Genomic DNA, 15,267 nt, shown 5'->3' with positions numbered 1-15,267 from the left:
ATCCACACAGTGATTTGCCGAAATCTCTTCACTAAGAGTATGTGAATCCCTAAACCGAAATTTGTGCTAGTAAACTCTCAACTTTGAGCTCCTTTGTGTTTCTCTCTTTTAGCTATAATCCTATCTCAACACATGAGAAAATAAAATAGAACTCTTCTATATATTCAAGGGGCGGTTAAGGGATTCTTTTTATAGAGTTAATTGACCTACTTTATAACCAATAAGGATTATAAAATGTCTTGATCTAATTGAGCTTTTATTTAATATTCCATCAAATCATATTTGATTTAACCTAATACTTAATTGGATTAAGCCTCTATAAAATCAATTAGATCACATCCAAATGAATTCAAATTAATTTTGACAATTCACCTTTTGTGTGTGACCCATTAGGTTCTTAACATGTTAACAATAAATATAAATTAATTCAATTAAGAATTTATATTTATATTTATAGATTATGAGCGTCATCTAGCAACACATCATGATCACCAAAATGTCAGAAGAGTCAATATGATTTGACTAATCTTTCAGTGTACATTTTCTCAATTTAATTCGATTCTTTCATCATATATCCCAAATAGATAGAAAGTCTAGCTCGATGTCTACTTTCTAACTTATCCACATTAGTCCTGCAGCTTCTATATTGACATGTTAAGATTGCCTTGGCCAAGGACTTTCAATCAATATAAACCGGAAGCAAATGAGATATGTCCCCTTCAAATCACTTGGGGTGATGAATCCTCTCTAGACTACTCATTCATCTTCGCATGCTTCGTGCCATACCCAAAAACACCCTGTTTAAGCATCTGGTCATCTCCAAACCCATAGAGGTGAAATCAAAACATGACAATTCACATACAAGATAACCTGGTATTACAAGTCTAAAGATTACTTACACTATTGACACATGAGAGTATTTTCATAAACACTTGAGTGGAATACCAAATGAAACTCTCATAGCGGGTCATGTTCAGTGAACTTGTTCCTTAACAAGCACCCACATACTATCCCCAACTATCTCACATACTTCAACTTATGAGATCAATTATTTACTTCTAAAGTAAAGAGGCTTAGCATGTACTAGCCTTTGAGCATTGTCAATGCCCTTATTCTTGACAATACAATGACCAGGAACATAATTAGGAACAAGGCTTTGATGCATAAGAATATCATAATTATAACCTTTATAATTTCTTTACAATATCATATGTTCCAATGATTTTATCTACATAAGTCTCTCATAACTCATTATAAATAAACTCATGGATAAAGAAATACCTCATACATTAAAATATCCATAATGTATTTAACATGAAATATAACTAACTAATATAGTGTTTTACAAGTACAAAATCGATTGGCTTGCAAGGCTTACACTAACAAATTATTAGTAATGTGTCAATGTATAAAAATTATATACTGTCGATATATCAAATATAAGGTAGCGTTTTGTATGAGAAAAGTTGTAGCACATTCCTTGCAATGTACTTAATTAAATTACATTGCAGTATTTGTTTTGCAATATACCACTACAATGTGAGATTACAATGCAAGCATATTACAGTTAAAGGATATAATTTGATTGCAATTTAAAACCAATGCAATCACATTACATTGCACTCTGCAATGTTCTTAAAAACAATTTTACCCTTTAACTTTATTACTTTGTTAAAAACGTTTTGTATTGTAATGCTATAATTAAAATAAAATATATAATATAAGAATTAGAAATTAAAATATAAGAAATTAAAATTTATATAATATAGGTAAAAGAAATAAAAACAAAATATATAATATAAAAACTATATTAAAGAAATAAAAATAAAATATATAAGATTATAATAAGAAATGAAAATAAAATATATGAAATTAAAAATATATTTAAGAGATGATATTATATAAAAATTAACAATAAAAAATATAAGTATATTAAACTTGCATTTTAATAAATAAGAATAATTTTGAAAATTAACATTACATTTCCAGCAAAGTACTTATAAACCAAACGCTGTAATGTTATCTTCCCTGTATTTTAATCATTATTTTGCTTGTATACTAAATACTATAATATTATTTTCCTTACAATCATATTACCTATAATTACATTACATTATAAAGTACTAAACGCTATCTAAAATTCATTATTAAAACGACTATCTTGCACATGAATTGCAGCTATTGCATTTATAGGCCCATCAGCAAACTAAGGAGGGACTTATTCTAGTTGTGCAAGGCCAAGGCATATGTTTTATCAAAGCACTATATATATATATATATATAATCCAAAGGGACAGCATTTGACATCCAAAATGCTATATTCTCATTGAATCAAGATGAGATTTTTCATGAAGCTGACGAGCAAATAGGGCTTTGAAATATTCTTCTACTCGAACTCTCCTAAACAATGCCTGTTTTCCTTCAGAGATCAAGCTTGGTGCAGGCCCTACTTCGCCATTATAGTTGGGGCTGCAGAATGCGGCAATCGAGAGTCTTTCTTTTTCAGAATTCACTGTTGCTCGATGCTCAATGCTACGGTAGACTCCATTGGTAATAATCTGTCATATGTATAACAATTCACTAAAGCTTTATTCACGAACTACTTTTAATACAGGTCTCTGATTTGAAAAAGTCTGAAGTATTTTACCTCTAAAATGTCTCCGATGTTGACAATGAAAGCATTGGGGAGGGGCTTGACAGGAACCCATTTCCCATCTTTCTTTACCTGGAGACCTTCTACGTCATTGACCTGAAGCAGGATGGTGAGAGCCGAGGCATCAGAATGAGGAGTAATGCCAATTACCTGCTCTGGTTCATCACATGGAGGATAATAGTTCATTCTTATTGCCTGTAATCCACCTTCAAAGAGCTCTCTCATTTCCTCAATGTTCATATTAATAGCTTTTGCTATTTGTAGTAGGATAGCCATGGCTAATTTTTCCAACTCCAAAGAGTATTGATTCAATGTATCTCTAAACATAAGAAACTAAGTTTGAGTTAGAAATAATCGAAATTGCAAATGCTTAGGCACATTGAGAGAGAGAAAAAAAGGACCTGAAAGGAAGAGGTAGCTTGGGAAATAAGTGGGGCTTCCTGGAATAGACAGGGAGGGTGGTCAAGAAGAACATGTCACCCCAATCAAGCTTTTGCTCATCTGATACAACGAAGGCTTGCCCAAATCCTTCTACTTCTCCTGGATTCTGCCAGTACTTTTTCTTCTCTTCCACTGGGAGGTTGAAGAAGTCTTGAATCTCTGTCTTCACTTTCTCCACTAGAGATAAACTCATTCCATGATTTATTAGCTGCAGATGTTGACAGATTAATTATTTTCTGCTAAGATTCAAACCCCAAGGTTCAACAACCACAACAAGAGTGGATCGAGTAAGCAATATCCATTGGAATGACACACTCGACATTTTTCTTTTGGGTAAGATATACTAAAGCAGAATTAATTAACCCACAAAGTATGAAATTACACTTCATATTGAATCAACATTTAACTTTAATGGGTTGTCAACACCTTGAGGATTTAGAACAGTTTCATTATGGTCTTTAAAGACGATAAATTAATGCATTCACGTATGGCAAATAGCAACCAAAGAAATGCATGTCGAAACAAAAAACAGACATTCTATTTAGGGTAATATATCCCCACCTTCTAAGTTTTAATTCAAATTTCAGACGAATTTATTAGTTTTCGAAATAGATATATAGGTCCAATCATTAGTTAACCGTTAGTATTGCTATTAGTTTGATAACGTGACAATATTGAAAAGATATTTTAAATTAATAAAAAAAAGATATTTTAGTTTTTTTATATTTTCTATTAACAGTGTTTACATTTTTAGGACAGCTTGTTCATTTCTAATACAAATGGATCCACATGGAATTATGTCCAAAAATTAAAAAGAGGGGTATTTTATCCTTCTATTTATTATAACTTATAGCAGGATGCACCATCTTATGAAATTTGGTGAATTGAAAACAGGCACGATGACATTACTTTGTAATTTTATAAATTTTAAAAGTAATTTCCTAATGTGTGTATCAGCTTGATTTCATACCATACTTTTAAACATTAATTACCCTAAACCAAATAATTAAGGAAACAAAAACGAAAAAAACATTGATAGAATTCAAACCACACAAATAAGTAGAATATTAAAAAGGGAGGAGGTTGACATTGATTAAAATGTCTCTTTTTAGAAATCAACCTCTCCCTTTCTACAATTTTTCATGTAGTAGCTTGACAATAGAAATAGCTTTAAAATCACGAAATTCAGCCCTTAGCCATCCACATAGTCGAGCTACCCATCTATGTCCATGTGAGAAGGCTTGAACGTAAATTTTTAAGGCCCCATCTAGATGTCAATAAATATCTTATAATCGATACCCTACATTAAGATTAAATAAAGAATGATACTTAATAATTGGGTTTTAACAATATAGTTACTATCAGTTATGCATCAAGTAGGGTTCGGAAAGTGATGGGTCAAGTTGAGTTCGAGAAGTGATCTTAGGGTACCCACTAACCATACGAACTCGGTTATAAATAATAATTTTTATATTAAATTTTAGATTTATAAATATAGTATAAACAAGATTTAAAAAATAATTAAAATTGACTATGATAAACCAAAACCATAAAAACTCTATGTTCCCTCTCTTCAGCCTCCACCTTAGCTCGTGATCAATTACACTACAAAAGGAAAACCGACCTTCTCCTCCCTCCGCAAGAAAACTAAATTGACAAAGAAAAAGAACCTCCATAAGGGAAAAGATGATGCAAATGATCAAAGTTCAACGATGGCATGGTGTTCTAAAAATACTCGTATATCATGTTTTCTTTGGTGACAAAAAGATACCTAAATTACTATATGTATTTGCCATGAATGCATACATACTCACAAGAAACAAGTATAGAGTAAGGATTGAGATGGCAGATATATAGAGCTAAACACACCTGAAAAAAACCCCATTCTTTGCAAGCAAAGTCAAGCTTGGCTAACTCAGAATCCATTGACTCTTTAGAAACCAAGCCTTCCATGTCGATAACTGGGATCTCAGACATCGAACCGGCATCGGAAACAATTGGTTTCTCCAGGTCAGGACGCAAGTACCTCGGTGGAATGGTGGCGATGGACTTTTTGGCCAACTCTTGAACAGAAGGCACAGGCAAGGAACTTCCATACTTGACAGCTTTGGGATCCATGTCAATTTTCTGCCAGAACAAAAGGATAAGCACTTTTCTTGTTTCAAGCTGTTGAATATTTTAGAGCAGAGGCGTGGATAGCAACTATCCTATCTATCTTATAAAGAAAACTGAGATCTGGCCTACGGCTAATAATTCAAAATAGAAGGTTCTAAAACAACCATCTTGTCAGACCCAAAACCAATTGGTGTAATTTTAACTAGAAAAGTTTTCAACGAAATTTTCGGTTGGTAATAGTATTATTTTAATTTTTTTTTCTTAAAATATTTTATACTTGTTATAAATTTTACAAATCTTTTATAAAAAATAGATATTAATTAGACTTAATTTGCCACCAAGGGACATGTTAGTGTAGAAGGCTTTAGATTGAGGAGACTGGATTGCTAGTATGTGATTTTAGGCAGACAAATTATAACATTTTCAATCCAAGTGAGAATAAAGTCTCAAAATCTGTAAAATATTGCCCATAATTAAAATTATATACACTACAAAAAAAACATTGTATTTCCAACGAATTTACAACGGATTTGAAACGGATTTCCAACGAAATTTAATTAAAATTTTTAAATACTTGTTCCGATGGATTTTCAACGGATTTTTACTAAAAATTTTCTAATGAAATTTTCTGTTGGAAATTTGAACTGTTTAATATTTCCAACGAAAATTTCCATTGGAAATCCGTTGAAACTTTAAACTTTAAAAAGAAAAGTGTGTAATCTTTACAGTTTCCAACAGATTTTCAACGGAATTTTCAGTTGAAAATTTTCAATAGAAATTTTCGTTGGAAATTTCATCTTCAAGACACACGTGTTACTGTGTATTATTTCCAACGAAAATTTCCGTTAGAACCCTAAACTTTTTCTATATTATCTTTATCTTTTCCAACAGAATTTTTCGTTGAAAATTTTCAACGAAAAATTTCGTTGGAACATTAAACTTTAAAAAAAACATGTGTAATCTTTACAGTTTTCAACGAAATTTCTAACGAAAAATTCCATTCGAAATTCCGTTAGAAAAGATAAAGAGTCAAGGATATATTGAAAAAAGTAACTTTCCAAAAGAATTTTTCGTTGGAAAGTAACTTTTTAGTCCATCAAAGTGTTAATGACCTTTTAAACTTTCCAACGGAATTTTTTGTTAGAAAATTCCGTTGGAAATAATCATAATTTTTCCAATTATAAAATTTAAAATTTTTAAAATTTTATTTATTATTTTTAAAGAATTAGATATTACTAAAAGCAAATACATAGTTATATGTTTAAAATTTTGCGCTCTGTTTAAATATGTTTTCCTTTGATTTATTTTGTATAATTTTTTATACTTTAATGAATCATACAATATTTATTAATAATACCAAATTAGGGTAATGTTATATTATTCCAAAATTGTAAAAAATAACTATGTAAAATTTTATATTTTATAAAAAACCATGACAAGATATAAAAATCATATAAAAAATATATTACTTTATTTACGTTTTAATTGTAATTAGCTAATATATGTAAATTAAGATTGAAGTTTTATAATAAACTTATTAATATTTGTGCTTAAAAAATATCATTTTATTATATCTATGTATTCATGCAAATCTGACCGAGAGCTATAGAAAATATATAAATATATATATATATATATATATATATATATATATAGATAAACAAGTATGATTTAAGAAAAAAATCGATTAATAATTGTATTAAAATTAAAGTAGAAGTTATATTTTTTAATTGAAATATCTTTATAACTGAATATATATATATATATGAGATATATTAAATAAGGGTCTACATATATATATTAATATATAATTTATGTAAGATTATAGTAAATTTCATTTAGATGATTATAATTATTAATGTAATAGGATCCAAATCATACATATATATATTTATATACACACACTTTATAGTTACTATAACTTGTAATGTCTTTTAACACATACACTTTCTATTATCTATTATGTTTATTTATAAAGAATATAATTACTATTATATAAATGAATTACTAAATAATATATATACCTTTGTTTATATAAATTTACAATATATGAAGTTAATTATCTAAAAAAAGTTGTGAGATTAGAATAGTTTTGAAACTTAACTATTTTTTTTAAATTTCATGTAACTAAGGGCAAATTCATATAATTAATAAAATTATAATTATTAATTAAATTGTAATATCTTTTAATATCTATACTTTATATACATTTGGTTAATTTTAAAAGAATATAATTACGGCTTTCGTATATACACTATAATACTTTTAATATATATACTTTATAATATAAAACTTGTAATGTCTTTTAACACATACACTTTATATTATATATTATGTTTATTTATAAAAAAATATAATTACTATTGTATTATAAAGTAATTACTAAAATATATATATACTTTTATTTATATAAATTTATAATATATAAACTTAATTATTTAAAAAGAAGTTGTGAGATTAGAATAGTTTTTTAAGGTTTAGGTATTTTTTTAAATTTCATGTAAAGAAGGACAAATTCATATAATCAATAAATTTATGATTATTAATTAAATTATAAGGTCTTTTAATAACTATGTTTTATATAAATTTGATTTATTTAAAAAAACATAATTACTATTTTGTATATACAAGTTTATACTTTTAATATATATTTATTTTTTATTTTATATTAATATTATAAAAATGATAATTTTAATACTTATAAAATTTATATAACAAAATGTGTTTTTTGTACATTAATCCAAATGCTAAATGTTTATGTAATAGTAATTGATGTTAAAAAAAATTTAAAAATGAATAAAAATTAAAAACCCTAGCCACCCCCTACGTCACGACCCAATTTCCCGGACTATGACCGGCGCATGAGCTCAATGAGCATAGCTCACTAAGCTCAAGCAAGCCTATCCATTTACCTTTGCTTAATAAATTTATCATATCATGCATACACACACACACACATTTTCCCGGGTGTGAACATAGCCAAAACACAAGGCATTATCGATAATAATATACATGCACTATATCAGTCATGTATTTAGCAATTTACATTGCATACACATATTCACATTGTTAGATTGTATTCACAATACAAAAGGACCCATGACTTCCAGCGGAGACATTTATAATAAAAGGGATTACTATCGAATGCCAGACACATACCCAGGAGATGCACTACGGGGACTCCTCGATCTAGGGTCCAACAGTCACCTGATCTGAAAACATGAATTTTTATAAAACGTGAGTACAATACTCAATTAGTGAACAAGAAGGAAACAAGCATACCATAAGGAATGTCTATCGAAATCATGATGCATTCGTTTTCTCAAAACCATGCAATTGTTTTAGCTCCTTTAAATCCCTCATGTAAACCCCACATGAGTAAATCACTTTACAAAAATCCATACTCAACTATGGTACCAAAGAAATGGGAAATATGGCATAAACCCACAAGTTAGCAAAATGAACAGAAAGTTTCTCGCTGCAGCGAGAATGAATCTCGCTACAGCGAGGATCAGAACATCAAGGAAAAAGTCTCTTTTTCCCTTAAAACAAGCCATCCTGCTAAAATAACAATAGCAACATGTAACACATGTAAACTTCCAAATTTCAACAAATCAAATGCTCACATATTTGCATTTACAACTATATACCCATCATCATCATGCACACCATCCCATCATCATCATCATGCACACCATCCCATCATCATCATGCACACCATCCCATCATCATCATCATGCACACCATCCCATCATCATCATTCCCAGCTCATGCGCACTCCTTACTCCCACATGGCTAGGTCATCACCGGGTTATGCGCACTCCCTACTCGCACATAACCGGGTCATCACCGAGTTATGCGCACTCCCTACTCGCACATAACTGGGTCATCATCGACTTATGCGCACTCCCTACTCGCACATAGCCGAGTCAATATCATTACACAACAATGTATTCATACATATATATCAACACAATGTGGTAGTGCATGAATCAATAATAGTCACATGTCACAATATAAACCATTTCTCAAGAGCTTGTTCCCAAGGCACTCATTTTTAAGAAAAGTTGTATAAAATCATTCAAACACTTTGTACAAAACAGTCACATTCCCAAAATAGTTTTGATAGGCAGTCCACTCACCGGTATCGAAAATCCAGATTCAGGGTGCACTCGGACTAATAGCCCTCAGGCGTAATTCCTTTGTCTTTTCCAGATGTCTCACTACCTTGACAAATAACAAAGTCGAGGAATTTACTATATTGTCTCTAAATTGATATAAACTAATTTAAATTACTAATGCTTGATACGTAAATGAAAAAATACGTCCGATTATCGCTTAATCGCGGTATCGATTAAATTCGACCGATCACCCGATTAATTGGCGATTATGTCCAAATCACCTCCAAATTAATCCATTTCTCCTCTAATACCTTAGTTTACCACATACCATTTAAATAAAGTCAAACTCAGCATTAGAACCCTCACAGTTCCTTATAAAAAAATTCGATCATTTGGTGCACTAGCACCGAAATTTTTTTGCATAACCGTTTCACCTTAATTCATCATATTTCCAAGCCATTTTCCTTGAAATAAAAACAATCCCCCATTGATATTCAGCCCTCATGGTTCGACCAACAAGGAACCCTAGAGAAATTGAATATTTCTTCTGTGTTTTTGTTCATAACCATGCTTAACTATCCCTAAACACTAACATAGTCTAAAATCAAATTATTCCAACAACAATTCCTCTTCCATACCCATTTTTCAGAATTGAATTCATCATGATAACTCAATATTCAACCATGAAAATCAAGAACAAAAGCATGGATAGGCTAGGTATCAAGGAGAATTAAAGAAATTATAACTTACCTAGCTTGTTTCCTTGATTTTTTCACTTTTTCTTTGAATTTTCACCTAGGTTTTCTTGTTTTTCCCTTTGTTCTTCCTTTGTTCTTGTTGCTGGTTGCCTAGGCAGAATATGGTGAGAGAATTGGGCATTTAATGGGCTGATTTCTATAGAAAATAATAAAATAATCAAGCATGCCACGTGTCACATGCTTATTGGCAAAATTTTTTAACTTTTTTTGACTTTTTCTTCTTAATTTTCCACCATAAATATTTTGGTACTTATCCAATCCTACCACAATTAAAATCCCTTAGTCTTGACAAGTGCTGGGGCGAAAAATTTACCGATTTACCCTCGGGGAGGAAAAATTATAATTTTGCCCCTATACCCCGAAATGTACCGGAATCACATTATTTCTACTTTTCAACCTCAAATAACACTAATATTGATCAATATTAACCATATGGGGCAAAAATCGTTTTATAAAAATTCCCGTTTAGTCCTCTAGTAGCAAAATTACCATTTTACCCTTGTGTTCCAAAAATACCGAGAATCACAATTTTTCACTGCTAAACATCATTTTATACTCCAATAATCATAATTATATCTCATATAATTATTCTTGGTCAAATGTGATCAAATCTTGACTAAAAATCTCCATTTTATCATCAAATGGTAAAATGATCGTTTTGTCCCTAATTGATCAATTTTTCTGATGGACTCCAAACTGGACCTTGAACTCCAAATCACTATTCTAAACCATTCTGTGGGTTTTAAAATTTTCAAATTCCTCTTAGAATTTCTATTTGAACTAGTTCAAGGCTCGATTTAACTTAGTTGTACCACTCGGTACAATACCGTCTTTTAATCGAGCTTGACAAGGTCTCACACCCCGACCCCTCTTTTTCCTTTCTTTCTTCTTTTCTACTCGGTAGCCACTCCTTGCCTCCTTCAGTCGAGTCCTTCATCTGCTGTTCTTCCCTGACCCCAGCTGCAAGCCGACCACGCCACGCTAGTCAGTTGCCAACCGACCACGCCAAGCTTAGGTACTTCATCGATTCATCTGCCTTTTCTCTCCAACCAGGCAGCCACAGCCAGGCCCTGCCGACTGCGTGGGTGTCCCCCCAAGGCCGACGCCGTTGTTCTTCCTTAGCTGCCGGCCTACCACGCCACGCTCGGCTCCTTCATCAATTCATCTTTCTTTTCTCCCCAGTTGCCCAGCCACAGTCACTCTTTGCCAGCTACCTCTGTGTCGCCCCAAGCCCCACGTCATTATTCTTCCCCAGTTAAGATTTTGGTATAGGATTTTGTTAAACTAGGTTCATTCTTAATAATTGTTAAGCAAATAAGATTTGATGCTTCAATTAGTGTTGTCTGTTACTGAAAAATGATACTAGTTTATTGACTGCTTCATACAGTTTTTGGAGTTGATGTATTGCTATTATTGTCTGTTAATATCTTAATGATATTAGTGTTGTCTGTTACTGAAAAATGATACCCTAAGAATTAATGGAACATGCCAATGTCGATGTTGTCATTAGTTTACTCGATAGTTTTCCATTAACGTAGATGGCAATTAGTACTTTCAGACTTGATTTTTGAGTGAGAATGCTGTTGTCTGGTTCCCCAAATATTTGATTTTAGTTATTTAATTTTATGTTTACGATTTTTGTTTTTGATTATTGAAATTTAAATTTTAATATTTTTGTGGAAGAAAATTTAATTAGTAGTTAAGTTTATGAAATACGTAGATAAATATTATTATATATGTATACGGATTCGGGTATACATTGAGAAATTGTATGAAGAAGATTTTAATAATATTTTAATATAATCAGGTTTTTAAACGAATTAAGGTAATTATAGGGTAGTAAAAATGTAATAAGGTTAAGGTTAGAGTAGTAATTTTAAAATCATACGGGTAGTTAATAGGGTTAGGGTAGTTTATTTTTTATCGGGTTAGGGTTTGGGTTTAGGGAAATTATAAGGTACATGACTCGTTGACATCCCTAGCCTTAGGGGTTAATTTTGTATATCTTTTTTATTTGATGTTTATCAAGATTTGTTTATCAATTGATACGCCCTAGGTATTTTTAATGATGTTATTGTGTTTTAATTATTTGATTTAGGGTTACAAGCCTAAACGTATCATTGTTTTAACTTCAGTCAAAGGCTAAGGTCGGCTATGGAAGCATCAAGCCATTGTTCCGTCTGCTTCAAAACGAGATTGGGTTTTGGTCTAATTTTGCAGGTGAGTAAGAGAAACACACAAGTAATTAAATGTTGGTATTTGAGAACTTACCACCCCTGTTAAACTTCAATTTTATAAATAATGATACTAGCCTTTCCAACGGATAATAGTATATATATTTTGACCCGTCGATAATACTCATGTTGTTCAATCTGATGCTATCCTAATAAATATAAACCATTTTCTTAGGTTTTTTGATAATTCATGTATGCAATAATTTATACTATAAGGGCTACTTTGCAGCTTACAATGTAATTTGGAATATATATATATAATACACATTGGAATGTAGGGTTCAACAAATTATTTTGTTACCATCAATACAAAGTCTTGATAATGATATTCTATGACACTTAGGATTATATAATGTCGTGAGATCGCTCTTAGATGTACTGTCGATTATAGAATGGATTCATTACAGTTGAATTTGTAAATTGAGTTATTGAATTTATTAATTTCGCATGTTCGAAGACTACATTTATGTGAAAGAATAAAATTAGATGCCCTTGCACACAATGTAGTAACAACAAGTTCTTAGATAAAGATAAAGTCACAGAACACATCTTAAACCAGGGTTTTACTGGGGCTTACGCAATTTGGGGTTTTACTGGGGCTTACGCAATTTGGAGTTTACATGGGGAAGATCATGTTGGACAATCATCAAGAAGTAGATCTAGAGTTGAACCATCCCTTAGATTTGAGGGAGATGCTGCTTTTCGAAAACCTACATATGAAGATGAAATAGAAAATTCATATACTAGAATGGTTAGGGATGCTATGCGTCCCGAAGTTGCTTTCAACCATGGTTCTGAAAATGAGTCGAGCTTTGTGGAAGAAGATTCCAATCCAAATGCATCTTCCTTTTGCTCTTTGTTAAGCAATGCAGAGGAACCTTTGTGGGTAGGTTGCACAAAGCACACAACGCTTTCAGCTGTGTCGCAACTTTTAAATGTTAAAGCGGAGTACAATTGGAGTGAATCATGTTTTGATCGATTATTGGAGATAATAAAGAATATGTTGCCGTCTGATGAGAATTTACCTATCAATTTTTATAGGATGAAGAAGAAGGTAGCAAAGCTTGGTTTGGGATATATCAAAATTGATGCTTGCAAGAACAATTGCATGTTTTTTTATGAGCAATTTGCTACATTTGAGCATTGTCAGGTATGTGGACATCCTCGGTATAAACAAAAGAATTCAAGTGTGAGAAGGCAGAAGAAAATTCCTTACAAGATTTTGCGTTACTTGCCACTTATACCGAGGCTTCAAAGGCTTTATATGTCATGTAAAACTGTTGAACATATGACGTGGCATGCGCAACACCACAGTGATGATGGACTCCTTAGACACCTTGTCGATGGTGAGGCTTGGCAACACTTCAACCGCACACATGAATTCTTTGCAATGGAACCTAGAAATGTAAGACTCGGGTTATGTGCTGACGGTTTCAACCTTTTTGGATCGACTGCCAAGCCTTATTCTGTTTAGCCAGTAATGCTTTGTGTGTATAATTTACCCCCATGGATGTGTATGAAACAACAATATATATTTCTTAACATGGTTGTTCCGGGTAAAAAAAGTCCAAGTCAAAATATAGATGTTTTCTTGAGGCCTTTGATAGATGAGTTGACTTTATTGTGGAGAGAAGGTGTTGTGACCTATGATGCATACAAAATTTTCATATAAGGGCAGCATTATTGTGGACAATTAATGATTTTCCTACTTATGGTATGTTGTTAGGGTGGAGTACACATGGACGATTATCATGTCCATATTGCATGGAACATTCTAAATCTTTCATAATGGAACATGGTAGGAAACCTTGTTCTTTTTATTGTCATTGGTAATTTTTGCCACCTAATCATCCTTTTAAGAGGTAGAGAGACAAATTTATTAAAAAAGAGTTGAACATGACTTACCATTTCCTCGATTATCAGGCGAAGAAATATTGACACGTTTGAATTCGCTTCCTCATCTCCCATTCAGAACAAAATGTGGTAAGCGAAAGAGTTCAGGATATGGTGTTTGTCATAATTGGGTGAAGAAGAGCATATTTTGGTCTCTACCTTATTGGCATATGCTTCTTATTCGTCACAATTTAGATGTTATGTATATTAAACGTAATTTTTTTGAGAATATACTCAACACAGTGATTGATGTTAAAGGAAGGACAAAGGATAACATAAAGGCACAACAAGATTTGAAGGTGTATTACAAGCGACCAAAATTGGAATTGGTGGAAAATAATGGAAAACTGTACAAGCCTAAGGCTGCGTACACATTAAATAAGGAGGAAATAAGAAATGTATGTGCTTGGGTTAAACAATTGAGATTACCAGATGGTTTTGCGTCAAACATTTCTTGGTGTGTTAATGAGATTGATGAAAAGTTTTATGGGATGAAAAGTCATTATTGTTATGTTTTTATGCAACGATTGCTTCCAATTGTATTCCGTGATATGCTACCTCAAATAATTTGGGATGCAATTACTGAGATATCTCAATTTTTTAGGATTTGTGCGCAACTGAAATACCTATTGATCATATGGAAACATTGCAAGGAAAAATATGTAAAACTATATGCAAACTAGAGAAGATATTTCCTCCGGGTTTCGTTGACTCTATGGAGCATTTGTCTATTCATTTACCTTACGAGGCCAAGGTTGGTGGACCCGTCCAGTATCGATGGATGTATCCATTTGAGAGGTAAAATAATTGTTATTTGTTTTCGTATATTTATTTTGAAGAGTTTAAAGTACATCATAAGATTGATGAATGTTGTGGTTGTTAGGTTTTTGCAACAGTTGAAGAAGAAAGTAAAAATCGTGCCTCTGTTGAAGGATCTATATGTGAGGCTTATGTTATCGAGGAAGTTTCCTCATTGTGCTCATGGTATTTTGAACCTGCTGTGCGAACAAGAGTAAATAGAGTGCCACGTAATGATGATGGGGGAGAGGTGG

General features: G+C 31.7%; 1 protein-coding gene across 1 annotated transcript; it reads right to left on the bottom strand.

Moving 5' to 3' along the window:
• Positions 1-1,996: 1,996 nt before the first annotated feature.
• On the bottom strand, positions 1,997-5,273 carry LOC18594417 (protein SRG1-like). The gene is made up of 4 exons (XM_088808155.1): positions 4,964-5,273; positions 3,055-3,302; positions 2,648-2,972; positions 1,997-2,558 (listed from the first exon to the last, which is right to left on the bottom strand). Exons 1-4 carry the CDS (start codon positions 5,210-5,212, stop codon positions 2,316-2,318), a joined length of 1,065 nt encoding a protein of 354 aa, XP_088664281.1. The 5' UTR covers positions 5,213-5,273; the 3' UTR covers positions 1,997-2,315.
• Positions 5,274-15,267: the final 9,994 nt, after the last annotated feature.

This window comes from Theobroma cacao, chromosome 7 (genome assembly GCF_053813885.1).
Source record: "Theobroma cacao isolate CCN51 chromosome 7, ASM5381388v1, whole genome shotgun sequence".
Classification (NCBI taxonomy): domain Eukaryota; kingdom Viridiplantae; phylum Streptophyta; class Magnoliopsida; order Malvales; family Malvaceae; genus Theobroma; species Theobroma cacao.
This window is presented reverse-complemented; position numbering and strand designations above follow the sequence as displayed.

Bases quoted from the DNA above. Each gene is read 5' to 3' on its own strand.
- LOC18594417 (XM_088808155.1), bottom strand. From the start codon at position 5,212: ATGGATCCCAAAGCTGTCAAGTATGGAAGTTCCTTGCCTGTGCCTTCT. The intron at 3,303-4,963 runs GTGTGTTTAGCT...CAACATCTGCAG, and splicing joins AAGAATGGGGTTTTTTTCAG to CTAATAAATCATGGAATGAG. The intron at 2,559-2,647 runs GTAAAATACTTC...TACATATGACAG, and splicing joins ACATCGGAGACATTTTAGAG to ATTATTACCAATGGAGTCTA.